General features: G+C 40.4%; 2 protein-coding genes across 3 annotated transcripts; one reads left to right on the forward strand and one right to left on the reverse strand.

Annotated features, from left to right (window-relative positions):
• Window positions 1-858: 858 nt before the first annotated feature.
• On the reverse strand, window positions 859-15983 carry tut4 (terminal uridylyl transferase 4). 2 transcript variants are annotated; one of them, XM_026345645.1, is made up of 30 exons: window positions 15627-15983; window positions 14377-14918; window positions 14142-14290; window positions 13081-13197; window positions 12810-12987; window positions 12511-12599; window positions 12331-12382; window positions 11960-12029; window positions 11734-11860; window positions 11203-11322; window positions 8683-8877; window positions 8376-8550; window positions 7810-8285; window positions 7267-7417; window positions 6918-7004; window positions 6427-6530; window positions 6279-6336; window positions 6085-6188; window positions 5878-5967; window positions 5480-5593; window positions 5309-5386; window positions 5019-5196; window positions 4886-4933; window positions 4506-4588; window positions 4307-4422; window positions 3286-3440; window positions 3105-3202; window positions 2270-2834; window positions 1905-2075; window positions 859-1803 (listed from the first exon to the last, which is right to left on the reverse strand). In XM_026345645.1, exons 2-30 carry the CDS (start codon window positions 14858-14860, stop codon window positions 1715-1717), a joined length of 4521 nt encoding a protein of 1506 aa, XP_026201430.1. In that variant the 5' UTR covers window positions 14861-14918; window positions 15627-15983; the 3' UTR covers window positions 859-1714. The 2 variants fall into 2 exon arrangements, with proteins under 2 accessions (XP_026201430.1, XP_026201431.1); XM_026345646.1 differs by lacking the exons at window positions 14142-14290; window positions 14377-14918; window positions 15627-15983 and adding an exon at window positions 13247-13388 and having other exon boundaries at window positions 860-1803; window positions 13081-13137.
• Window positions 15984-17364: 1381 nt separating this feature from the next.
• gpx7 (glutathione peroxidase 7) lies at window positions 17365-20646 on the forward strand. Its single transcript, XM_026346048.1, has 3 exons — window positions 17365-17552; window positions 19685-19946; window positions 20240-20646. The coding sequence occupies exons 1-3, from the start codon at window positions 17421-17423 to the stop codon at window positions 20401-20403; spliced, it is 558 nt and encodes a 185-aa protein (XP_026201833.1). The 5' UTR covers window positions 17365-17420; the 3' UTR covers window positions 20404-20646.
• The last annotated feature ends 6995 nt before the right edge of the window (window positions 20647-27641 follow it).

Below are 27641 nucleotides of genomic sequence, written 5' to 3' on the forward strand. Positions count from 1 at the left end.
AATGTTACTGGACATAAAGTATGTGATCCAGCAGTCAGTCATTGTCAGCACTCTATTCATTATTTCAGTCAGCAACATGTCATTCTTTGTGTATACAGGACAAAAAGTAGCCATGCACGCTGTGGATGAAATGTTAATTACAACACACACCTGCCACGTTGCACCTCGATGTGCACTAATTAATGACCGTTTCCACAACACTTGGGGTGGAACAATAATCTGGGATTGAATGGGATGAAAGGAACTGGGAATTACGACACTGGTAGCTGGGTTCCACATCTCTGAATCACCATTTGTTCTGTGAGTCAGAGGTCTGGAGTTGGTGTCAGCTGAAGGAGCAACAACGGGTGTGATATTCTTATGCAGCTCTGCAGGTAACTAGCTACAGCCATGAAAACAGTCGCATCAACAAAGGCAGTCAACACGGCTGTATGTGAACTGAATGTGAAAGTGCGATTAAATCTGAAAATGATTTCCGGTTGGTTTTCCATCCGTCCGTCCGCCCCAGTCGTGTGAACTCGACATTTAAAACACACCTTGAAGATATTTGTTCGAATTTGGCAACGATTGGATCAAAGGGTGTAACTATTTGATTTTGGTGTTCACAGGTCAAGGCCACGGGGGCCTCAGGTCCCATTCTCTTCAATGCTATATCTCAGAAACACGTTGAGGGAATTTCACTTTGGCACAAACGTCCAGTTGGACTCGAGTATAAACTTTTTAAACTACAGGACAGAAACATAGTGTGTAAACTACATCTTCACTTGTTAATGGAGGGATACAACTGCAACATGGTTATTTGGCAAATCAGACAATTATCGACGAGATGAATTCACACGACACAAACGAGTTGTTTGCTTTTTTTTTCTTTATTTTTTTTTGTAGCTTTTTTATATTAAAGTTTTTTTTTCCCTTTTTTTCTTGCTATCCCTGTTTTTGGCACTACATACAGGACGAGTCAAACGTTTGGAGACACCTTCACATTAAATCATTTGACTATTTCTATTGTTATTATTATTATTATTATTATGATTAGTATTATTATCATCATAGCTACATTGTAGATTGACACTGAAGACACCAAACTCTGGAACGGAGTGCTGAGTCAGAGGACCTGTCTTCACACAACCTAAACCCAATTCAGATGGTTTTGATGAGTTGGACCAATGAGTGAAGGAACAAAGACTCTACACGAGTGGGACACCAGCCAGACTGTTGACAGTATTCCAGGTGTCTTTTCATATGTACATATGGTGATTTTTCATAGTTTTGGTGTCTTCAGCATTAATCTACTATGTAGACAATAATAAAAACACAGATAAAACAATGAATGTGAAGGCAGGTCCAAACGTTTGGCTGGTTCTGTATTTAGGGTGACATGTTCGATTGATTTTAAAACAAACACCTATTCAAAGCCTTCATCTTGTGGCAAGCAAAGTATGAATTTAGCTAATAAAAATAAAGGTTTACATTTTTCTTCCTTACTTTACACATAAAATAAAAACACTTTTTTGGACCCCCTCAAAAATGGGGGTATTAAAATATTTGACATTTGTATCACAAATCAATGTAATGTGACAAAAAATAAAACATAAAAACTGTACAAAAATGATAAAATTCATTTTAAAAATTCTTGCGATCACATGATGCAAAGAGTACACAATTTGCTTTTTTTTGTCACTGATCTGGAACCTAATTAAAAGGGGATGCAAGTTTACTTCTTCTGTTGGATGAAATTCAGATTGACTTGATGTCGGTCATGAGGGACCAGTGGGAAGTTTGGATTAGGATGCACCACAGAACCTGACGGAAGAAGAAAGAATCTCAGTAAAAAGCCACAAACGAAGAATCTGTCTTCATCTTATCATCTACTTTGTCAGCAGTAATAAAATTAAATGTCTGACCTTGGGCCAAAAAGGGTTTGCTGGGCTGGTAGCCTCCATTACCCTGCTGGATGAAGTTTTGGGGCATCCGGTATGGCCAGGATGGAGACAGGCTGTACTGGGGGGTTTTATTGTGTTCCCATAACCGAGGGCCTTGGCTCATGCCTACAAACTGGGCCGGATGGCCAGACTCTGTAGAGAGAGAACAACCAAACACATTCAATGACTTCTCACAAGAACTGAATCGATAAAGTTTGAGTCTCTTCACCCCAGTGGTTAATGGAACATTGTCCACATCAAAAAGAACTGGTTCATTACTCTTTAAATACAAATAAATGACAAACAGGAAGAGACCCCAGTGCCACCAAAGTTCACCCAGTGAATACCTGACTTGACCACCGTGCCATTGCCCATAAGTGACCCAGGCTGTGCCAAGTGGTTGTGCCAGTGTCCGTCCCGTCCTGGCACACCGATGCCCAGCTGTCTCCCTGCCGGCTGGGCAAAGATGATGCTGGGGTCGTTCAGGTTCATGGGGCTGGGGCTGTTCCCTTGTCCTGTGGGACTGCCGTTCCCCGACGCTGAACGTAGGGCGAATTTTAGGCCGGGTGGGGAGGGGGTCGTGGGAGAGGACGTAGTGAGGACTGGTCCATGGATAGGCCAGGAAGTGGAGGGGATGTGAACTGGGTGATGAGGCTGCCCCTGGGACTGAAGTGACTGGTGCTGGTGAGAGGGAATAATCCCTAGTGCGGTGAGAGCCCCTGGGTGGTACTGGCCTGGATGGGAAGTAGGGAAACTAAAGAGAGGCAACGGAACCTGGGGGTGAGCAGGCCGCTTCACTGGACCAGCAGAACCGGCCTTACTTTGGGAGGGCTGAGGAGAACTGGATAACTGGGAGCTCTGAGGGACAGCGGTGGGCTGTGGGGAGTAGGGTGGAGTCTGACGACTGTCGGACTGTGAAGACAAGAAAAGTCTTTCAATTCAACAGTTAAAATTAAGTTCCACTTGTTTTTATATAGTCAAAAATTCATTGATTCAAACATAAAAATGTCTTTTATTAGGATTTGTAGCCGAGTTAAAGGTCCAGTTCACACAAATTAATTTGATGATGATACCACATCACCACAAAGAATCTTAAATATATGAAATATCATACACATGGACAGCCCTCAGTATGTCATAGTTCTGGATGAACCAGTCCTAATGTGTAACTGATGTACTCACACATTCAGAGGGTTGTCTGGTCCTTCCAGAACAGTCTGCAGCTGCCTGAGGAATGGGGATGGACTGTGAACTCACCACAGCCCGTACCAGGTGAGGAGCTGGGCAAGAATAAGAAGCAGTGTAAGCCTCAACTGTCTGAACATTAACTGTGTGTTCTGATGAGACCGATCGTGTCGGGTACCTTGTGGTCCAGCTGCCCTCTGTTTGAGATGGCGGTACTCAGGACAGTCCCTCCGCACGTGACCCATATCGCCACACTGGAAACAACGTCTGTCCTTCGGTTCCCGCTCCTCCTCTTTCACGTCCTCGTCTTTGTCGTTTTCCTTCTTCTTCATTCTAATAACGAAAAGGTTTAGGACACAACGAGAATGAGGATGAATAACTTCACACATTCAGAACAAATATATCAACGTCATATATCCCTCCAATTTAATACACCTAAAAACATCATTACCAAATAATACAGTAATGTACAAAGTGATGAAAAAAATATATTAAAACACCTACAAACTACCTTTAAAACTTATTTCAAAACAGCAGCTCTGGTACATATTTATGGACAAGTTTCAACTTGGATTTGGTCAGTATCAGTAACAACAACTTTACTAGACTAACCTAACTTCCTCTATTTTACCTCAGCTGTAGCTTCAGGTTTAAGGCTCTCCCCTTGGTGTTTCTGACGTCCTTTCTTTGCAACTGCACCTTTGTCTCTGATTAATTCTCCTCTGTCAACTGTCGTTTGTTCCTACTTCGATAGTCATGAGATGATTTATGATTCACCTGGTCTCTCTTACTGTAACTATGATGAACCTTTTTCAACGCCCCTTTCTTATGTCATTCTGTTAGTGTTTGTTGTAATAATGTTGAAAATAAAAACCACTTCAGCTCATTTTAGTTGCTGTTCATCTGTTGCTGTTAATCTCACTATGTTTTACTTGATACACACCCACATCTAAATATAACCTCTATTTTCTGGACATCAAACATGACGTTCTAAATTTAATCACTACATATTTCTCCCTAAACTATCCGACATATATAACAGCAGTCATGTGGTCAAATGCATTTTAAACATATTTCTGTAGATTGTGAGAAAACACAAAGCATAAGTTCTATGGATTTGTAACATATTCTTTCTTTCATTTTATTAAATTATTCTACCGCGGCGGGGGAAATATTTCCATGTATGACGAGAGGACAACCTGCGTCTCTTTGGACAGTCCTTCATGTAATGTCCAATCTTCCCGCAGATTCGGCAGCACCTGTCATTGGGCGCCAACTCGCCGTCTGTCAACACCTTCGAGTCAAAGAAGTAGTCCTGCAGCGAAACGGAGGCGGTGAATATTTAGGACAAATATTTAGGATAGTATGAGAACACATTTAAAATTAGGACTGATTTACCATTTCAGTGCCTCTGGGAGGATAGAAAGGAGTTCCAAACAACTTTCTCCCATTTATAAAAGCCTTCATGATGAAGTTTGTCACTAGAGGTGAAAAAAAGCAACATGAGGGATGAAGCAGTTTGCAAACAGGAATTCAACACTAAGAAGAAGAACTGAAGTAAAAAAAGGTCCACATGAATCTTCTTAATCAATTCAATACACTCTGATTATCTAGATTTATCCACTGACGTGAACAAAAAAATCTTTAAATGATGATGCACCATGGCAACTGTATAAGTGCTGCTAATAATGTGTAAACATTGATTTTCACTTAGTTTTCAGATTAAATATCTGAATGACAGACACTCTCGGTAGGGTATGTTAGAGAAAAGCACTTACTTTTACGAGAAACTCCAGCACCAAGATTATGATTTAAATCAAAGGGATCTGTGGAGAAAATCAGATGAGTGAGCAGAAAAGACAAGCCTGTCCCTAAACAAAGACAGAAGGATAGGCAGATCGGTGTGAGCACCTTCAATTGCAATGCATTTGCTGGTCCACTGCTTCTCAAAGGTGGTGAGGCGTTTCCTTTGGCGGATGCTGATGACATGCTCTTTGAAGTCAAATTCTTCAGTGTAAAAACGCAGCAGTCCCAACCACAGCTCTCCCACTGACTCTGTGTTGGGCTGGAGCTCAGAGAGGCGTCGGCGCTGTGTTGATGGACGGAAGAAACACATGTAGTACAAATACACATAGTGCCCCAAATTACAGGAAACAGGGAGGATTTATAGGGGAGGAGAGGGAGGACTCATTTCAACTCACCAGATCATCAAGATCATCAAAGAAGAAAGCATTCCAGCCATCTACCATCCGCTGGGGAACAGTCGTCCCATCAAAGATCTAAAAACACATACAGAGCTACTGATTTTGTTCTTTATATTTCAGGTACAGAGTACTGTACCTAATTTCTTCTTAGTTTAAACAGTATGGTACCTCCTGCAACACTGGAATGACGGGTGGCTGCCTCTGCTGCAGGAAATAAAGCACCATCAGGATGTAGGCATAAGATGAGAGACTTCCTCTGGACGCATCTCCTATGTCACAGCGCTGTCAACACAGAGGAAGGTCAGTTCTTCAGTGCTTTTACAGAAACATGCTACTGTAACATCACCCTCTCTCTAGTAATAATTAAATCTGCAATTATTTCTTTTTATATCATCTGAAATTTGACTCCTGTGTGAAAATTAAAGGAATGTTTTTACAATCGGACCGACTGAAACACCCACAGGAGAGGAAGATACTGTGAAAGCAAATTACTTTGGTTGATGCTGGATATTTCCCCTTAAATCAAAGCCATAAATTACTGAATCAGTTTGTCAATATTCGCATACCTTTGCAAAGACCTTCATCGTATATCCAAGGAACTGCACGCGTGGGTCCAGGGCTGCATACGTAGCCAGCATTCTGGTGTTATGCTGAGCCTGCAGAGACAATCCATCCAAATAAATTCATCTGCCACTTTCAACAAATAACAGCATGTTTAAGGACTTTATCCAAAAGTAAAAGCAGGTTCAGGTGTTAGAGCCTTGTTCACTCACCAGGGTGTTATAAAGGCTAATATCTCCCTCCAAACCACTCTGTCTGTGTTCAAACTTCACAATAGGCACTTTAGCTGTTGTGATGGGCAAGATGTTTCTTAAACCTGGGACAAGGGGGGGGAGTCAGATTAAGTCCTCGACACATACGTATATAACAAAGTTAGAAGAAGATCACGAGTAGATCTTTATTTCACCTGTGTGCTTCTTTAGCACTTTTGCGAGTCCTTCAATGATCTCTTTGCAGTTCAGCCTCTGTTCAGAAAGATCAAAATTTTTATGTAACAGAGTCAAATCTCTAGTTACATTTAAACATGTGGCTGTGTGTGCGTTTAGTCTGCCAACCTCTGCAGTCTCATGGCCCTCAAGGGTCATGCAGATGTCAAGGTCGCTGTCACGGAAACCAAAACCATTTTTGGAGGAGCCAAACAAGCAGAGCTGAGCTTTATCTGTGGATTCAGACACGGGGAAGAAATTAGTTCCAGCCGCATTTAAAACCACTAATTCTGTAACATAACAGTAGTTTCTCATGATTAGTCGGTTTAAAGTTTTATATTTGGGCGTAATACAGAACCACCGTCATACACATTTGATGAGTTTCTCTTTAACTGAAATACTTTTCAACTGCTTTTAATGAAACAACAATTCCTGCAGAGGTTTCACAATAAATACCTTCCTTGGAGACCTAGAACTCCATTTTATTTTGAAATGCAAAGAGGAAACATTAGCATTAAATTACAGGTAACAATGGTCTGGTTCCGTCTTCATCCAAGGATCATACAAAATCATGTGTCAATATCCAAGAGGCTGTTGTGTGTAGTACTTAACATTCTCACCATTATACTCCTTCCTTATAAACCTCTCCAGGCTGGCGAGAATCTGCTCTCTCTTCTGCTGCTCAATATGTGTAGGTGACAGTTCATCTACAAGCAACAGAACAGAAATTCAATCACACACAGGTGTAATGATATTTCATCATTCAGTAATTCATTCGTTAAGTTAACTTCCAAAATTGAACTCTTACTCTAAGTGTTGATTATTTGATACTAATTCACTTGATGCTTCGTTTGCTACTCGTGGTAACAGTAAACGCACCAAACATCCTCTGACTTAGTTTTAGTGTAACTCAGCGCCAGAAAAAGTTTAAGTGAAATACAAGTCAGCAGTAGTTTACTAGCTACGTACTGTAGCACTTCTTGCAGAGCCCATCAAGAATATCTCTGAAGCGGTCGTTCATAGGAGGCAGAGCCATCAGTTCAATCTTCTTAAAGTCTTCAGGACACTCGTCCTTCAGGTGACCATCTCGTTTGCAGAAGCTGCACACAACAGTTGGAGGCTGGAACAAAAAATTCAAAGGCCCAGAAGGTTCATGTAAATTTTATGAATTTATTAACAATGTAAGTGCAAGATTATGGCATAAATAAAAATCCCACCCGATTACAGAACAGGGATTGTAACAAAACGTTTCTGTGGGGCAATATACACTGAAGCACGTTTATCAACACACCAATAAACCGAAATTTAAATGTCTCACATAAGTAAAACAAACTCAATAGTTCTGACAGGTGATAAGATGATGGTCCTTCTTCTTCTGGCTGTAGCTATAAAACTAGAAAAGCTTGAATGGATATAATATCTATCACACTTTAGTAGCTACATGATTCAGTGTTATCACCTGCTTTCTGAAAAAACATGCAAACAAAAGTGATTAGTGTTCGTTACAATTACCTTCCCACCGGTGAAAATCATCTTGTCAAACACATAGTGCAGATCCTTTGATGAAACGCCGTTCTCCTCCTCCTCCCCCTCCACGTCACTGTCCAGCAGGCCGTTGGGAGAGAAGGACGATTTGTTCCCCTCGTTGAGAATCATGTCCATGAGGCTGGCATCTAAAGTCTTCTCAGTAATCCTTCTGAACAGATCTGAACCATCTTCATCATCACTCTCCGGCTCCTCACCTTGCATTGACCCCAGGTGTCCCCCCTGAGCCTGATGACTTTTGTCACCTTTCCCATCTTCTCCTGCCTCCTCCTTCTCAGCCCCTTCCAACTTTGCAACTTGCCTGCCTGCTTTCTTGTTTCTCAGGACCCGTCGCTGAGGGCAGGCAAAGTATTTATAAGCCATACGGAAGCGCTCCTGGATGTACTCAAACACCATCTGGCTGTTCAAGCTTCTTGCAACATTCCTCTTCAACGCAAAAGGGTCTAAAAAGTAAAGATACAGAGAAAGACAGTGAATTTCTAATATTCCTTCAAACCTGTGAGAAAAACTTTGCTAAAACAGGGGCCTCTCACCTTCAATAGCAAGCCTGCGGCGAGGCCAGTTCTTCACCTCCCTGGAGAGGAGCTCCTTTAAACGAATGCTGATGATGTATTCTTCAAGAGCAAACTCCAGTGTGTAGAAACGCAAGAGCTCCAACCACAACTGGCCCAGCGACACACCCTTAGCCAGATCCAGGGTTAGGCGGGACTTGAAGGAAAAGTAACAAAGGGGTAGTTAAGGTAGGTAGACCAAGCCAAAACATCAACACTATTGTCCACTATGATGCAAAATCTGACTCAAAGGCTTAATTAAATTTAGTAGTAGTTTAGTTAAACTCACCAAACCCTCGGAATAATGACTATCATCAAGTTTGCTCTGCTCTGGTTTGGCTCTGCTTTCTCCCCTCGTCTCATTTCGGTTCTCCCCTCGGCCCTCGGTCGTGCTTGGAGGTCTGTGCTCCCATCGGACAAACATGTCCAACACGATGCCAGTGAGATGATACTCATCAACACGCTTCACATCAAAGCCTTCAATCTGAAAGAGGAAAATTAAGCAACGTAAGCCATAATTTTATACAGTGTATTAAGATGTCTTCATTTGAGGACTTCTATTATAAAACTGATGTGATCTCATAGATGCAGAAATTACAACCAGTTGTATTCACAAGTCTCCAGTTTTAGGGAATGCACATAAAAGGTCTAAAGGAACTGATTCTAATGAATTCTCATTTAATTCTGTAATGCTTAGGGCTACATTATCTGCTCAGATTGAGCCAACCTCTTCAAAACTCACTGGAAGATACTTTACAATGCAGATGGATAAATATTCTGCAATGGTCAAGTCAATTACCCGAGGCTAATTCAGCTGCATTTCTCTTTCTGAAAGAAAAGCTGAAGGTTAAGTATCAAAAAAAATTAGCAAGAAGTGAAGACAGACAGGGTAAAGGCAAGGTAGAGAATCCCCGGGGAAGTATGCCTGATCTAATGAGGTCTATGGGAGGACCTGACTGTTTGTACCAGACAACTGTCAAACAGAGTGACAGAGAGAATTATAAAGGCTGCAGAAGACACTAACTACGTCCTACTAATTAAATACAAACTATAAATTGCTTTCTAGAAATGTAGACATTCCACATAAGCTGTGCAGTGGCACCCTGCCAGAACTAGGTGTGGGTCATTAAATGTGTTATTCCACATCTTGTTTAACTGGCACAACAAGCCGCTGCATCACGTATCAGGTGATATGAAACGTGACTCACTGAAACCTTCAGTGCCACAGGGGCTGATTTTAAACAGTAGAAAGGTAATTATATGTTCACCTGCAAGCTCAGGAAAAGTATTTTTTCTACTGTCTAATTTGCAGCGTGTATTCACATAGTTTCTCAGATTTAGAATAATGTTTAAAAAAAACTCCATGTCTGATCAGGAAAATCTAGAGAAAAATATGTTCCCACCTACACTTCATCCAGACTAGTTCCTCCACTGTGCACAAAAATAACTTGTGCTTCTTTTGAAAACACTTCAGCAGTGATGCCAGGAATGACAAATGCAGTCTTGCTTAAATAGGTCATTTTATATCTTCATATGAAATTAATATGAATGTTAAATCTTAACGAAATGAATGACTTGTAGCAGCATGAAATCAGTTCCACATATTGTTATGCAAATATATGCAGCATTGTGCTAAAAAAAACAAAACAAAAAAAAAAAAACACATCTTCACAGCAGTAGAGAGATAATATTTCAGTTCTGAGTTCTGTTAGTGTGCCTGCCCACACAAAGACATCATTTACATCAAAATCTTCTGTTTCCCAAAAACAGAGCTGTGTGAATATCACCAAACATGAGGAATGTGGGTCATCCTGTGCAGTACATTAAATGGGCCAGAGCTCTACACGACGGATTTTTATTTTTAGTGGCGTTGGTGCAACAAATAAAGAAAAATTTGGGGCACCTTAATGTTTTGGAAGAAATTACATATCTCTTATTTTATTAAGAAACCATGTGGCATTAAAGACATTTTATGCATAATTTCATGTCTTATATATTATTTTAGGATCAAAATAGTTTTATTATTTAATTAATAGAAAAATAATTATTCTTTCATTTTCTTACAATGGGCCAAACGGAGGTTTGCTTATTTTTACCTTTACATTTAGTAATTTGTCTAAAGCAAATTACAAGTGAGGTGCAAGGCAAAGGCAGGGTAAGTGTAAGACCACAGCTGGGATCCACACCCTGGTCTACCACATAGAGGGCGGCGATGTCACCACTACACTCTCCAACACTAACCAGCTAGTTATGGGCTGATGATGTTTCTATGTGGGTTCTTTGGGAAGAGCCACACAAAGTCTCTGGGAGCCTCTGCAAAGTCTAGCGACAGAGTGTGAGTTCGTCTACATGCATTAAGCTCACATTTTAGATTCTTGGTGTTGTTTAATATAGAAAATAGTTAACATAGGATCTGCTTGGAACCTGGGATGTTTTGTGCTGGTTTTGTGGAACAAAATGTCGAATAGCTGTTTTTGTAAGTTCTGCTTGTTTAACAGATGTTCTGATGAATTACTCTTGTTGGTTGCACACATTTACAACAATAGTTGTGTTTCACTGAGGGCGACCTTCAGTCAAACTGTTTTGTTTTATTTTATTTACTTTGGATTTGGATTTAGTGATGGACATGGACATATTTTGGAATAATCTCATTTGTGGGTTTGTCTGTAGGAAAGTGTATCTTAAAGCCTTTTCACACACGTTCAAGTTTGTATGTGCTGTCGTTTCAGTGATAACACAGAGCAACATTTTCCCATTGGCAATGGTGGGGGTGGGGAGGGGTGGGGGGGGGGGTGCGCGCTTCACATACCCAGCGGCCAAGGTAGACGGGAAGAATGGGCTGTTTCCTCTGTTGCAGGAAGAAGATGACCATGAGGGCGAAGGAGTACGAGGGGATGCCACCTTCAGCCTGGCAGTCAATGTGACACAGCTGCAGAAAAGTAAAATTGGATTGTTAGTCTGCATTCCAAACGGTGAAACTGAAATGAATCTCTTCACAAAATCCCCATTCTATACATACAGTGTTTAGCCAATTATAGAACCATATTTATTGATTTTTTTTCTGTATTTGGACATGTATGGGTAATAAGCATTGCCATCACAAAGAATTATTTATTAATAATTATGATATTATGATAATTAAAATCCAATGTTTCCACTGTGAACATACTATTTTTAGGCAATGGAACTGATACATTCTGTGTGTCATTTTAAAAATCAAATCATAACAAACAGGGTTTGTATGCACACCATTTTTTAAAAATTGAAACATGGAAAAACATAAACCAAGTAAACCTATTTTAGCTCTTTTAGTCTCTTCTGTAGTCTCTCTTTGCCTTACCCTTGCCCAATAGCGGAAGGCCAGTACGAGAGGAACCAATCTGGGCTCCAGTTTAGCCAGGGCTGCCAGGTGATTGGTGGTGAGACACGCAATGTCATTACCTGCGCTCACTTTACACATCAGGCCACTGCAGAGAAAGTGTGTAAACGTGAGGGAAGACCACAATGAAAAGTTGACTAGTGTCTTTAATCCTTTTAAAACACTTTTGGCTCGTTTGCTCACTCACTTGCTAACATCCCGACAGAACACAGCGGGAACTTTGGCGTGAAAGTCTGACTCAACTTCAGAAAATTCAGCTACGAAACAGGGAAAGAAAAACTCAGTAAACAACCTTGAAGTTGGTGAAACAATGTAATCAGAAATGTTTTATTCAAATTCGAAACCAAAGCAGATGAACACTTTCTAAACAAAGCACATTTTGAAAATGTCTTTTTTAATTCTCATTTGAAAATGCTTTTAGAAATACAAACCAAAAACGCTAAGCCTGTAATTCTAGACAAACCAGAATGATTTGTTTAGACGACTTACTGACACCAACAAAGTATTTAATCATGACTGAAGTAAAAGAAAAGTGAAAATACACAAAGCAAAACTTACGACTGTTCTTAAGGATTTCCAGCACCTGAATCAAGACCTCGGGTTGTGTCATCTGAGTAATGAGAGAAAGTGACAATACCTTTAAGACAACATGTCGCCACCCATTTGAAACATCCTTTTAATGCTCATACATTTAATATGTATATTTATTATTTTCTAAAGCAGCAGGAGCAGACTTACTGACGAAGGGTAGGTGACATCAATGTTTATGTCACTGGTCTTGAAGGCAAATCGGGTAAGACAGGAACCATAGAGACGGAGAGAGCAAGCTGCAAAAGCAAAGAAAAGATATTGGCAAAATATATACACAGTATAGCATAAGGTGTGCAGTATGTTTCACATTCAGAAAGACTGCAAACAGAAGAATTCTAAACAGTAACATCTCATATGTGTAGGAAAAATCAAATGCTTCCCAGGCATATGTTCTTTTTACACTACTTGCTGAAACAAATATAAACCATGCTGCGTGATTTCACAACCTGAGAGATGCCTCTTTATGATCGCCTCCATCTTGATGACCATGTCCTTCCGAACCTCAAAATCCTCCTCTGAGATCCCGTGCTGTCTGGCTGTTTCAAGGACAGACGCATCTACAGCTCTCAGCTGGGCATCAGAGGGCGGCGGCAGGGCACGCAGCTCATTCTCCTCCTGTTTTTCCTGATACACCAAAACCATAATATGTAAAATGAAAAATTCACTATTATTTTTTTTCAAAAGCTAAAAAAGTGATTAATATTATCAATTTCATACCATTATGTTCTTCTTATGCCTCTTCTCCTTGATGTGTTTGTGTGCTCCTTGAATGTTCTCAATGTGCACAGAACAGAGCTTGCATAAGTACTGATAGTTTGGGTACTCAGGAGACTGCTGTGAAAACAAACAAATAAAGAAGCATCAGTTATACATTTTCTCTCACCATCTTTTGGATTTTGTCCTCCAGCTGCTCTGAATACCACATTTAACCCCACTTCACCATGTTAGGTAAAGATAAAAACAACTCCCTAGTGAAGAAAAAAACGCTCCATAGAGGAAAGAGGTGAAATAAATGAAAGGGAAACTATGGGCTGCCTGGAATTCCGTTATATTTTCATTTGAATAAAAACTCCATCGTTGCATTTATTTAATTTTGTCTTCAGACCAAACAACGGAGGGATGTTCTGTAACATGACTAGGTCTGATTTCAAAATGTCTTCCAGATTAAACTGCAGATAAATAAAGAGGCCACTTACTTTTGTTGCTTTATTAGCTCATCAGCTTAGATCTCTTATTAACTTTTACTGTGAACACATTATACCCCAGTTAATAAGACTATAAGCATTGTCCCAACTGTTGTTTTGCCACAAAGTTCAATAAAAAAAATTACTGAAAATGCAGAAATGATTAATTCAAATACTGTTCATTTTATGTTTAAGCTGTTTAACTTCTTTAACACTTTAACAATTTCAATAAGAAACTCTGATGTGATGTGTCTGATTAAATTTACTTATATTTCTTGATCAATTTAGCTACACTAAATTATTTTTTTTGCTGTAGCAGTTCTGAGGAGATTCTTATTTACTACATGGTTCAATGTGGATGTGCAGATTACAGACACCCACAGTTGTCAGGCAGACACTGGTTAGCATGTGACCAGCCCCCTTTATCAGCCATCCACACATGCAAATTTAAAAAGCTGACACCTCATTTAGTCAGCTGTTCACTAGGTGTGAAAAAGGCAGCTCTTCTCATTCATTTCAACAGAGAGTACGTTTATCACAGGGAGGACTGGGGACTGTAAATGTTCATTGGGCATGACTGGAGTGTTTCCTTACTTTCAACAGTCGGTGGATGTAGTCCCTGTAGAGGCGCTCCTCTGCCTGTCGCAGGCCCAGCTGTTGCTCTGTCATGGGTTCTTCCTCCACAGTGGGCCTCACCTCTGTGCCCTCTTCAAACTGATGCATCAGTGCTGCAGCTTTCACTCCTAAAACCAACAAAGACAAAGGAGTTTAGCAGAGATACATCTGGTGGGAAAGACATGATCAGATAATTGTTCAGGAAAAACATCACCATGGGACTTCTCCTTTGCTGGAGCTACAATGGAGCTCTTGGCCTGCTCTGAGAAATCTTTCTTATGTGTAGCAGAAACTACAGGAGAGCTGGTCTCTCTGTGTGCTGAGGGGCTGCTGTCTGCAGAAAGTGATGGTCTGGAGTCAGGAGCCTGTGCTGAAAGCTGATGTTGTGCGCTTGCCACTTTCCCTTTGCCTCTCTCCCCAGAACTTGTTCTTCCACTCAGTCTAGACAACCTGGAGGGCCGTCCTTTTCTCTTGTCCTGGAGGTTATCTGTGAAAGTCTTGCCCGGCCCGCGGTTTGCCTGGCTACCTATATTATGTTCATCCTTAGCAGCTGTGAGGTTTTCTTTGCTGCGGGGCGCAGATTTGGTGCTCTCCCTCTGCACAGGAGCCTCTTTATATGACTTGTCGTTAGATGAAGATTTGGCTCCTCTGGGTTGAGATTGTTTAACTGATTTTACTGGACTTATGGATTCATCCATCCCTCTTGTGGAGTCAGCACCACACTGCGGATCACCAGGAAGGCAAGCCAGCTAAAGTCTAGACATACAAGGAAACAACAGTTATCAGTATAACTAGCTCGATTACAGCTAACTGACCAAGTACACATGTAAACTCACTATCAATTTAACATACTAGGGTTTATATGTGTTTTTTTTTTTTTAATTCAATTTAATCCATTAACAAATGAGAATCTTAACTTCCGACAGTTGGAAGAAGGACAAGAAGAAAAACATTTGACATAGGTTAATATTCCAAAGACTGAGATGAAAAATGGAAACAATGCTGAGATAAACAAGTTTATATTCACCATTGGACACTGAAATTAAATAACTGAACTGAATCTTATAAGTTTAAAGAGGAATTCTCACAACCTTTCTCTAAAAGTAGAGAAGTCTACCGATGCAATAGACGAAAACATATACAAGCACCAGAAAATTCTACTGAAGTACGATACTTGAGTAAAAGTTCCCAGTTGCTTTTCACCACAGTTGAAGATAAACATCAGATACGGACTGAGAGCACTGAGGTGACAAACTAAGTATTTTTCGTCGTTTATTAATGAAATCCCATCACGGTCGCTGTTAGAAGTGTGTTTTGAGTCAGGTTCGGAGCCGCAGACACAATGTTTGGTTCCGGTGAGAGAAACAGAAGCTTCAGGGCAAAGTGATGTCGACACAACGTTAGCTCAAGTTCCAAAACAGAAACGAAAGCGCACACACAACATCGACAGGAAGATATGCTCACCATTAAAACCAAACGGCGTTTTCTCTGTTATTTAAAAATTCGCGTAGACTTTGTGGGAACTCTTGTTTAGCTCCGTAGGCTAACGGCGTTAGCCGCTGTGCCCGGTCGTCCGCCGGAGCTGCTAACTGGAAATAAATAATGCTGGCACCCAGTTCCACACAGCAGCAAGTCATTAAAAACAGAGAAAAACACGACTTCGACCATTACACAACACAAGCGAGCGTGTAAACTTGTTCAGGATCTCTAAAGTTATTCTCAGATTGTAGTCGATCTGTCTCCATGGTTCTGTTCATCATAATATTTTTCGGATCCCACGGCCCTGCTCAAAACAGCAGCCATCGACGCCATGTTAACACTTCAGCGCGCTGCATTGTGGGAGAGCAGTAATGACGAAAGGGGCGTGTACTGTGCTGCGTTCAAGTGCCGCCCGGAAATCCTTCAGTTTGTTTGTTTGTTTGTTTGTTTCTTAATCTAATTATATTTATTCAAAACAACCATTCGTCTAAACATTGCAATCGGAACATTGAGAACAAATTTACTTTGAGTATTTCCATTTTATATTATTTTAAAATCACTACACTCCAGAGGACATATATGTATATATCTATATGTATGTACTACATTTATTTATCCAGATATTGTTGTTTTGTTTTGTTTGTACTAGTTTACAGGTTTAGTAATAAATGCAGATTGCTGATTAATGACGTGAAACTACATAAGTGTCTAAAATCAGCTTTGCCATAAGTGATGTTTATACATTAATGCATCAGTCATTTTAATCCACTAATAGATATTAGTATATTACACAGGAAACAATTCGTTTTCTTTGCTTCTTTCACATAAGTGTTTTCAACAGAAACAAGTCCAATAGTTTTTCAAATACTGTCAGTAGTTTGTTAATTAAGTTAAGTACGCACCTGTAGTTTACTTAGTATTTCTGTTTCATACTACTTATCTAGTTGTACTTCTACTGCATTTACCTCAGAAACAGTCACTTAGATTTTAAGGTTCTCCAATGCTGTTACTTAAGTAAGAGATGGTATGGTAAACCAAAAGAAATTCAAGCATCAAAATACATAAACTCATTTCTGTGTGATCCGGTGATTAAAGTGAAACAGCTGATTTCACACAGGATGAATGAAAATCCTGTTGTCCACATGCTGAAAGTTTTGAGGGAGGTTCTGTTCTGTGTTCATCTGTTTTTCTCTGGAACAAAGTGGGCCACGGTGTGCATGCCTTTTGTAGCTTAACGATCTGAGACAAGAGGTGGAAACGTTTCACTTCCAATTCTTCTCTATCCCTTCGTCCCTTCAAAATAAAAGCTTGCGACTTTTAGTACCATTTATCTATTATCCAACAAATGAAGTGATAAAAAATTACTGTTATATCTGACAAATAAAATACACTACAACACCCACTTTACAAAACAAAAGCAGGCGAATATAAATACGCAAGAAAAAGTACTTTACAAGTAAAAATACTCTACTGAAGTAGAATTACCACTTCTTTGCTAAAAAAAAAAAAAAAAAAAGTAGCTACGTGATAAAATTGACTTAAAATCCAAAAGTAAAATATTGCACTAAGACTTGCACTAAGTTTGTGACGGTATATTTTAAACAGCACTGGAGTTGATAGCGTTCAACTATGAGGGCTCCAGACAGGCTTTTATTTTGTATTTGTTCCTCGTTCCGGATGTGCTGCCCCCCTGTCTCTAACTTGACTGTCGGGGGCGCAGGACTCTGCAGCAGTTTGAAGAAGTTTCTCCGCTGTTGCGTTGGCACTTTGACTGGAAAGATGCTTCCTGGAGCTCTGGTCGTGCTGCTGACTTTGTTCAGCGTCACCGAAAGCAAACAGAAAGACTTTTATACTTTTAAAATAGTGAACAGCCGGGGGAAGTTGGTGTCCCTGGAAAAATACCGGGGTTCGGTAAGTTGGTGTCTGAACAGCTGAGTGTGAAACGACTGGGCTTTGTGTCTGCATGTCAGCCTGCTGCATGGATGAGTCTTTAACTTTTACTGCTCCGGTTCTAGACGTGACTAACACAGATCAGTCCGTCTGCAGCCTCCCTGCACGGGATGTCCCATCATGAGCAGCAGAGTAGAACCAATAGGCGACGTGGCAAGAGGCCTGCAGAGCCCCTACAGCTGCAGGGGCTTCACAGAGTTTCCATTCAAAGAAGGTAGAGCTCAGTAGACCGGATCAGCCTTAATAAAAGGCCTTCAGTAGAGATACTTGAGATTGTATTCATTAGAGTTTATAATACAAGATGAGTGAGTCAGTGACTAATCACTTGTTATAATTAAAAATTGATTTGCCGCTGCCAAAGGCCAATTATACAGCATTGGTAATGAAATGAATCAGTGACCAAGCTATGTAAAATCCTCCACTTATCTCAGACTAAAATTAAAACTGCTTAAATAAGAATTAGAAACTCTTAATGTAGAGCACATAGTTTATTAACATTTATACTAAAGAGTTATACCATAATCAGTTTCTGCAGTGTTCCAGGTGTCCGAGTCTCCATTGAGTTAAAGAGCTGAAAGGACGTGAGGTGTTACACTGGAGGAGGATTTTCCTAACACAGTTTGTTCTTATTGATGGTTTGGTCTCTGAACTATTAGTAAATGATTATTAAAGCTACAATATTCAACTTCTAGTGAACAGTTAGCATAAGATTCTCCCTTCCCCACTACATTCTTCCCAGGTCTTCATTAGTGTTATTTTTAATTACAATAAATACGTCACCCGACAAACAGACATCATTACCTGCCTCTCACAGGACAGGACTCATATAACCTGGATGGGAACATCCCGTAAAAAATAATAATAATGACATATTTCAATGTAACTATATTTAGGATTTATGATAATGTATAGTACAGGGTTTGTGATTGAGTTTCAAAGACAGACTTGAAATTGCGTCATTGGGACACTAGATGTCAGCATGTATTAGGACTGAGGGACAACGAACTCAAAGATGATGATGAGCTGAAACATGTAGTAACCTGCACTAACTTGCCGTTCACCTGTAGACTGTACTGAACTTAACACAAGAGCGCTGATCTGATCATACACAGAATCTCCAAAAACTCAAACTATTTTGTCTGAATCAAAACTTCATATAATGAAAATCTAATTCTAAATTCTTTGGACTCGACACTTACAGTCCACATTTTGGTCAGATTTTGGAGTCAAAGCACTTGATTGATTTTGATATTCTGCAGTTGTGGAGGTAATTTTCAGATGTTACAAGTAAAAGTTCTGCACAAAGTCACAGTAGCACAAAAATGTAGCTTTATATATAAGTAAAGTAAAGTAAAAGTGTATATATATATATATATATATATATATATATATATATATATATATATATATATATATATATATATATATATATATATGACCATATATTGATTGTTAATACCGATGCATCAATGCGTAATTAGCATTTCACTATTCACAGTTTTCTACTTTAGAATTTGTACTTAGATTTCTACTAAATTATGTTTTTAGGCCTTCAACAGTTATTTAAAAGAGTCCATGTGAATCCATAAGAGAAGGATTCTAATAGACTTTTTGTCACTGGTTCCGTGTGTAACATTGTGTTCTCAACATGCAGTACAGTGCTTGATAAATGTACATAGTTACTTTACTCCACTCTGTTTAGCTTCTCACAGTTGTAGTGATGCAGAAGTGGGACAACACTGCAGGGTGTGGTGACAGGCACCATAAAGCTGATCACACCCGTGAAACATTCAAGGAGGACAGTTTCTCATTTGTGTTCAGTTACTCTTTGATACTACAAATAACCAAGAGACAACAGATCAAAGTATCATATTTATTAATCATCACAGAAGAATATCATATAGAAAAGAGATTCTTTCCGTCCTTTTACATGTAGTCATATCTGAGAGAACACAGAGGAGCATGTTTGGCATCTCTCTCATTCCGATGGTCACGTCTTATTAGTTACTGTTATTGTTTTTGGTCAGTGTGTGTGTGTGTGTGTGTGTGTGGATTATTACCGCATGTTTTACCGTGTGTTTCTGTGACTTTAGGTCTCCCTGGTGGTGAATGTAGCCAGTGAATGTGGCTTCACCGAGGAACACTACAAAGACCTGCAGCAGCTCCAGCGGGACTTCGGGCCCTATCACTTCAACGTACTGGCCTTCCCCTGCAACCAGTTCGGGCAGCAGGAGCCCGGCAGCGACAAAGAGATCGACAGCTTTGTCCGTAGAGTCTATGGCGTCTCGTTCCCTCTGTTCAGTAAAATCGCTGTGGTTGGAACCGGAGCCAACAATGTCTATAAGTACCTTGTTGGTGAGTGAGCTGTGATGTTGTTGATGGTGTTAAAAACATAGGAGAGGTAACCGGGGAACAGCACAGTGGACTGCACCGGTACAAGGACACATGTACAATGTAGACTATAAATTTGCATTGAAATCAGATACAGGTAAATGTCAGTGTTAATCACAAAATAAAAAATAAAAACTGATTAGTTACGCTTACCTGAAAGATAGATGAGAATAGCAGGTGGTCGAGGCTTTTACAATCAGCACCATGTATTTTACTTAAATCTGCATAAACTGAATTTCTCTGTTCGTTCTCCGCAGAGTCCTCTGGAAAGGAGCCTGACTGGAATTTCTGGAAGTATTTAATTGATGTAAATGGAAAAGTGGTGGACGCCTGGGGACCAAAAGTGTCGGTTAAAGAAATCCGACCGAAAATAGCTGAAATGGTGCGGCAGATAATCTTAAAGAAGAAAGAGGAGCTTTAACCCCTTGATTGAAGACCATTCACTGCATGAACTAAAGGGACAAACTGAATCAACTGTGCTTTGCTTTTACAGTCAGACTTTGTTAGAATAAACCATTCATATCAAGCCACAAACCAAAGTCCTGGAAGCACTGATTAAACACCACTATGTTTCTTAAAGTCAGGTTTAGCATCACGTGTATGACAGTTAGATCAAAGAGCTTCTGTTTGTATGTATTCATTATGATTTGTAGAATAAATGGTGACGGTGATCAGAGTGATATGTTGCTGTTGGGTGTGTTGAATTGAATCTGTCTTTTCTGCACCTGTTTGAGTTGAAGCGTTACGGTTTATGACTTTTCTGCTTTTTGAGAACCAGGTGTGGACTGCCCTGATTTCATATACAAACCAAATCCAACAAAAACCTATCTGTAATTTCCTAGAAAATTGTTACAGTACAATAATAATGAGACTATTTAGTATTAATTGTAAGGACAGATAGCACGTTGTTCAATTTGGGCACGTAAAATGAATTATTTTCCTCAGCATTCGACACTTTTATCCAAGGCAGGGTAAGCATAAGGAGATCTTGTCTTAGGACCGTTACTGGAGGTAGACCACAGCTGGCGATGTTACCACTGCACTAAAGAGGAGCATAATACAGTAGATGTTCATGTCTGTTATCGTGGCTACTGTTGACAGTACAGCCAGTACAGATTTCAGTTATTATTAAGATTCAGTTAAGACAGGAATAAAATTTGTGACATCAGTGACGAACAGCAAAACAATGACACATGTACCTGAAAACAATTAATGTTCATGACACCTAATAGTACAATGCTGAACAGAACAATGTTTTTTCTATTATTAGAGATTTAATACAAAGGTGACAATTAAATGTGTCAATGCACGTGTCTGTTTGTACCATACCAACAACACAATAGTGAGTGCGTTATGACACATGTGGTGGTCACAGAGAGAAGGGATTAAATAAAGGCGTCGCTGTTACATTGCGGACTATCTTTGTGGCTGGAATGTTAATGTAAGGGTGGTGCTGCGTCAGAGGATCAACACCAATTACAGAGAGCAGGTAAATAAGCATGGGTGTAAACATCATATACATAACACAGTAGTGTTCAAGAAGTGAACTCTATTGCTCATATTGCTCATTGCTCATACAACCGTGGATTATGAAGAGCAAACCATGATGTTTGGGGACATTTACCTCTTCATTGCTTTCCTAAAATGTAATTTGTTAGATAGCAGCTCAACTAGTTGGCATCGCCTCAAGTACATGCCGTGCAAAAGCTTCAGAGCCCTCAGGCAGCAAAACATGAAGCATGGGTTGATTGATGTCATTGTCAAACCAGACCATTGTCAAAGTCGTTTTCCAGCAAAACTAGTGAGTCTTGCACGCGGGTGTAGGCTGCTGTCTGTAATTAACTGGATGGCGTGCTGATCGGTTTTTACTGTTCCTCTTAATCTAACCTCTGTCAAAATTGGGTTTATCTATTTGAATTTTATACAATGAAATAACAGTTACTTACAATACGTCTTCAAAGCTTGCGGTTGCTCATGGACTGGGCTTGTCACAGCTGGTTTTACCTAATGACCACTCCCACACGCTATACACTGAATAATATAGAATAATGTTCCTCCGAATATAAAAAACAAGTAGAGCCAGTAGGCTCAGTATCGAACAGAAGCAGTGCTCCTTTATGTTCAGACCTGTCATCGTCCAGACATTTGTCTAAATTATGTCAGCATTGTCCGCATTGGGGATTTATTTTTAATATTCTAATTATTAATTACTAATATTAGGTTCCCCAAATTATTTCTTACATACTAATCACAGAAAAAGATAATATTTAATCAAAGTCTATAGATTTTTGTAAAACAATGGATGAAAGGGCACCAAGGTAAATGCTGCATATTTTTACAAGAAGATAAATGGTTCAAAAGGGGAAAGAGATTCTATTCAAGCTCAAGTGGAGAACACATCCCTGAGCAGAGGGGGGCCTGCAGATATAATCAACTCTCCAATGTTTAATTGGCATTGACAATAAACATGCACAATGCCCGGTGTTTGTACTACCCCAGTCCATGCAGCTTACTCAACAAAAGTTTTTGATTCTTTTTATGTGGCACCACATTGTCATTCTTGGCATTCTGGTCGAAAACAAGACACAAATATTTGTTGACTTATACTCCCGAAAAGCTTTATTAGACAAGTTATAATAAATACAGTACAATCTCGTGATATTGTATAAAGTTAATCGAACATAATGTATATTTATGAGAAAACAGGTACATTTTAGGTAAATATAGACTAGGTAATAATAAATACACATTAGATAGATTTAAATGATTAAATTTAACCTTTTATATTATGAACGACACTATTGAAATAACCTTTAAATTTGAGGAATTAAAAGATAAAATGACTGGTTATTAAATAACTCACCATTATCCTCACTGTTCCCACTGTTACTTATTTTGTACAAGTTGATACATAACAATAAATAGTTTTGTAGATGATAGTGGACAAAAGAAGAAATGTAAAAAGTCTAAGTGTAATTCACATGAACACATTCCACATGTTACACTGTTGCTTACTTTTTCTGTCTTAGCTTCTTTAGGACACAATCCCCTTTGAAGAAATAATAATTATTTATATAATCATTTTGCAGCGACAAACTAAACATGGCAGCGAGTTCCAAACCAATTTCAGATGGACCTTTGGATTTGGACCTGATTTAAAAGAGGGTAAAGAAAAGAAGTGCAAGAATCAAATGGCTCATACCAAGTGTGACAGAGCAAGCATTACTGGTAGTTGTTTTAGTTGTTGTTCTAGTAGTTGTTTTGGTTGTGGGTGACGGTGTTGTTGTGGTGGAGGTTGTTGCTGGATGGGAGGTTGTTTTAGTTGTGGTTGTAGTCATCCCTGATTGTATTGCTGTGATTAAGGTTGTTGCCGGACGGGAGGTTGTTTTAGTTGTGGTTGTAGTTGTCACTGATGGTGTAGCTGTGGTTGAGGTTGTTGCTGGGTGGGATGTTGTTTTAGCTGTGGTTGTAGTCATCCCTGATTGTATTGCTGTGATTAAGGTTGTTGCTGGACGGGAGGTTGTTTTAGTTGTGGTTGTAGTTGTCACTGATGGTGTAGCTGTGGTTGAGGTTGTTGCTGGGTGGGATGTTGTTTTAGTTGTGGTTGTAGTCATCCCTGATTGTATTGCTGTGATTAAGGTTGTTGCTGGACGGGAGGTTGTTTTAGTTGTAGCTGATTGTGTTGCTGTGGTATAGGTTGTTGCTGGACGGGAGGTTGTTTTAGTTGTGGTTGTAGCTGTGGCTGATGGTGTTGCTGTGCTGGAGGTTGTTGTAGTTGTGGTTGTAGTCATTCCAGATTGTATTGCTGTGATGAAGGTTGTTGCTGGGTGGGAGGTTGTTTTAGTTGTGGTTGTAGTCATCCCTGATTGTATTGCTGTGATTAAGGTTGTTGCTGGACGGGAGGTTGTTTTAGTTGTAGCTGATTGTGTTGCTGTGGTAGAGATTGTTGCTGGATGGGAGGTTGTTTTAGTTGTGGTTGTAGCTGTGGCTGACGGTGTTGCTGTGGTGAAGGTTGTTGCTGGATGGGAGGTTGTTGTAGTTGTGGTTGTAGTCATTCCAGATTGTATTGCTGTGATGAAGGTTGTTGCTGGATGTGAGGCTGTTTGAGTTGTGGCTGATTTCATTGCTGTGGTAGAGGTTGCTGCTGGATGGGAGGTTGGTTTAGTTGTCGCTGGGGAAGTAACGGTGATTGTTGGGACAGTTGTGTTTTTTGTTGGTTCAGACACAGGGGCAGCAGTTGTTGTCATATGGGTATTGGTTGAATCTGTTAGGGCTGCAATTGTTGTTTTAGTGGGCAAAGGTGGGCAGGCAGTTGTTCGTAGGGAAATGGCTGGAGTGGTGGTTTTCATTGTAGGTGTAGTCGATGTTAGGGTAGTGGTTGTTGTTTCTAAAATGGCATTTGTTGAGTAGGGGACTGTTGTTGTGGCAAAAGCTGATTGTGTTGCTGCAGTGGAGGTTGCTGCTGGATGTGAGGCTGTTTGAGTTGTGGCTGATTTCATTGCTGTGGTAGAGGTTGCTGCTGGATGGGAGGTTGTTTTAGTTGTTGCTGGGGAAACAACGGTGATTGTTGGGACAGTTGTGTTTTTTGTTGGTTCAGACACAGGGGCAGCAGTTGTTGTCATATGGGTATTGGTTGAACCGGTTTGGGCGGCTATTGTTGTTGTAGGGGGCAGGGGTGGGCAGGCAGTTGTTCGTAGGGAAATGGTTGGAGTGGTGGTTTTCATTGTAGGTGTAGTCGATGTTAGGGTAGTGGTTGTTGTTTCTAAAATGGCATTTGTTGAGTAGGGGACTGTTGTTGTGGCAAAAGCTGATTGTGTTGCTTTGGCAGAGGTTGTTGCTGGATGTGAGGCTGTTTGAGTTGTGGCTGATTTCATTGCTGTGGTAGAGGTTGCTGCTGGATGGGAGGTTGGTTTAGTTGTTGCTGGGGAAACAACGGTGATTGTTGGGACAGTTGTGTTTTTAGTTGGAACAGACACAGGTGCGACAGTTGTCATATGGGTATTGGTTGAACCGGTTTGGGCGGCTATTGTTGTTGTAGGGGGCAGGGGTGGGCAGGCAGTTGTTCGTAGGGAAATGGTTGGAGTGGTGGTTTTGATTGTAGGTGTAGTCGATGTTAGGGTAGTGGTTGTTGTTTCTAAAATGGCATTTGTTGAGTAGGGGACTGTTGTTGTGGCAAAAGCTGATTGTGTTGCTTTGGCAGAGGTTGTTGCTGGATGTGAGGCTGTTTGAGTTGTGGCTGATTTCATTGCTGTGGTAGAGGTTGCTGCTGGATGGGAGGTTGTTTTAGTTGTCGCTGGGGAAGTAACAGTGATTGTTGGGACAGTTGTGTTTTTTGTTGGTTCAGACACAGGGGCAGCAGTTGTTGTCATATGGGTATTGGTTGAATCTGTTAGGGCTGCAATTGTTGTTTTAGTGGGCAAAGGTGGGCAGGCAGTTGTTCGTAGGGAAATGGTTGGAGTGGTGGTTTTCATTGTAGGTGTAGTCGATGTTAGGGTAGTGGTTGTTGTTTCTAAAATGGCATTTGTTGAGTAGGGGACTGTTGTTGTGGCAAAAGCTGATTGTGTTGCTTTGGCAGAGGTTGTTGCTGGATGGGAGGTTATTTTAGTTGTAGCTGGGGAAGTAATGGTGGTTGTTGGGACAGTTGGGTATGTTGTTGGTTCAGACACAGGGGCAGAAATTGTTGTTTTAGTGGGCAGGGGAGGACAGGCAGTTGTTCTCAGTGAAGTGTTTGCAGTGGTGGGTTTCATTGTAGATATAGTTGATGTTGGGCTAGTAGTGGTTGTTTCTAAAATGGCATTTGTTGGGGAGGGGACTGTTGTTGTGATGAAAGGTGTTGTTGAGTTTGTAGTTGTGATGAGAATTATTGTTGTGAGGGCAGGGGCTGATATTGTCGTAGGACTGACGTATGTTGAAACAACAGGACTCCTTGTAGATAAAGCAGGTGTTTTGGGTGACACAGCAGTTGATGCAATAAGGTTAAGTGATGTTGTCGGGTTAGCAGATGTAATAATTGCAGTGGTTGTTTTACCAACAGTCGTTGAGACAGTATTCTCAACATCCACTTCTGTTGCTGAAGCAGTAGCTGTTTGGCCTTCTGTTGTCAAAATGTGAGATGTTGTGACAGCAGCAGTTGTTGTTGTTGTGGTAGAAATTGATGTTTGGAAACTATTCCTTGTTGAGGTTGTGGTGTCAACAACAGCTGTTGATGTAGTTGCTGCTTCTTTAGTTGGGGCAGCAGTTTTTTGGACTTCTGTTGTCAACATCTCAGGTGTTGTCATGACAGCAGCAGCAGTTGTTCTTAGGGATTCAGTTGTTGTTTCACTGGAAGTTGTTGTTATAGCCTCCGTTGTTGCAGTGGATGTGATTGTATTAACTGCGTCAGTTGCTGACACAGCAGTTGACGTTAGGACATCAGTTGTTGCTGAGACATCATATGTAGTTGTAACATCAACATTTGCAGTGGTGACTTCAACTGTTGTTGTAGGAACCGTTATTGCTGATGTGGATTCAGCTGTTGTTTTTGGGGTTGTTGTGTCTAATACAGCTGTTGATGTAGTTGCTGCTTCTGTAGTTGGGGCAGGAGTTGTTTGTTCTCCTGTTGTGAAAATCTCAGCAGTCACATCAACATTTGCAGTGGTGAATTCAACTGTTGTAGGAACTGTTATTGCTGATGTGGATTCAGCTGTTGTTGTTGATGTTGTCGTGTCTACAACAGCTGTTGATGTAGTTGCTGCTTCTGTAGTTGAGGCAGTAGTTGTTTGTTCTTCTGTTGTGAAAATCTCAGCAGTCACATCATTATTTGCAGTGGTGACTTCAACTGTTGTAGGAACTGTTTTTGCTGATGTGGATTCAGCTGTTGTTGTTGAGGTTGTCGTGTCTACAACAGCTGTTGATGTAGTTGCTGCTTCTGTAGTTGGGGCAGTAGTTATTTGGTCTTCTGTTGTCAAAATCTCAAGTGTTGTCATGACAGCAGCAGAAGTTGTTGTTAGGGATTCAGTTGTTGTTTCAATGGAAGTTGTTGTTATAGCTTCGGTTGTTGCAGTGGATGTGATTGTAGTAAATGCGTCAGTTGCTGCCACAGCAGTTGATGTTAGGACACCAGTTGCTGTTGGGACTTCAAATGTAGTTGTAACATCAACATTTGCACTGGTGACTTCAACTGTTGTCGTAGGAACCGTTATTGCTGATGTGGATTCAGTTGTTGTTGTTGATGTTGTCGTGTCTAATACAGCTGTTGATGTAGTTGCTGCTTCTTTAGTTGGGGCACTAGTTATTTGGTCTTCTGTTGTCAAAATTCCAGGTGTTGTTGTGGCAGCAGCAGTAGTTGTTGTTAGGGATTCAGTTGTGGTTTCAATGGAAGTTGTTGTTATAGCCTCCGTTGTTGCAGAGGATGTGATTGTATTAACTGCGTCAGTTGCTGACACAGCAGTTGACGTTAGGACATCAGTTGTTGCTGGGACATCATATGTAGTTGTAACATCAACATTTGCAGTGGTGACTTCAACTGTTGTTGTAGGAACAGTTATTGTTGATGTGGATTCAGCTGTTGTCGTTGAGGTTGTTGTGTCTAATACAGCTGTTGATGTAGTTGTTGCTTCTGTAGTTGGGGCAGTAGTTGTTTGTTCTTCTGTTGTGAAAATCTCAAGTGTTGTTGTGACA

The sequence above is a fragment of the Anabas testudineus genome, chromosome 4 (genome assembly GCF_900324465.2).
Source record: "Anabas testudineus chromosome 4, fAnaTes1.2, whole genome shotgun sequence".
NCBI lineage: Eukaryota > Metazoa > Chordata > Actinopteri > Anabantiformes > Anabantidae > Anabas > Anabas testudineus.

Coding starts and splice junctions, on each gene's coding strand:
- tut4 (XM_026345645.1), bottom strand. CDS start 14,860: ATGGATGAATCCATAAGTCCAGTAAAATCAGTTAAACAATCTCAACCC. Junction 6,531..6,917: donor TATAAGGAAGGAGTATAATG/GTGAGAATGTTA, acceptor CTGAATCCACAG/ATAAAGCTCAGCTCTGCTTG. Junction 4,423..4,505: donor CTCCCAGAGGCACTGAAATG/GTAAATCAGTCC, acceptor GTTTCGCTGCAG/GACTACTTCTTTGACTCGAA.
- gpx7 (XM_026346048.1), top strand. CDS start 17,421: ATGCTTCCTGGAGCTCTGGTCGTGCTGCTGACTTTGTTCAGCGTCACC. Junction 17,553..19,684: donor TGGAAAAATACCGGGGTTCG/GTAAGTTGGTGT, acceptor CTGTGACTTTAG/GTCTCCCTGGTGGTGAATGT. Junction 19,947..20,239: donor TGTCTATAAGTACCTTGTTG/GTGAGTGAGCTG, acceptor CGTTCTCCGCAG/AGTCCTCTGGAAAGGAGCCT.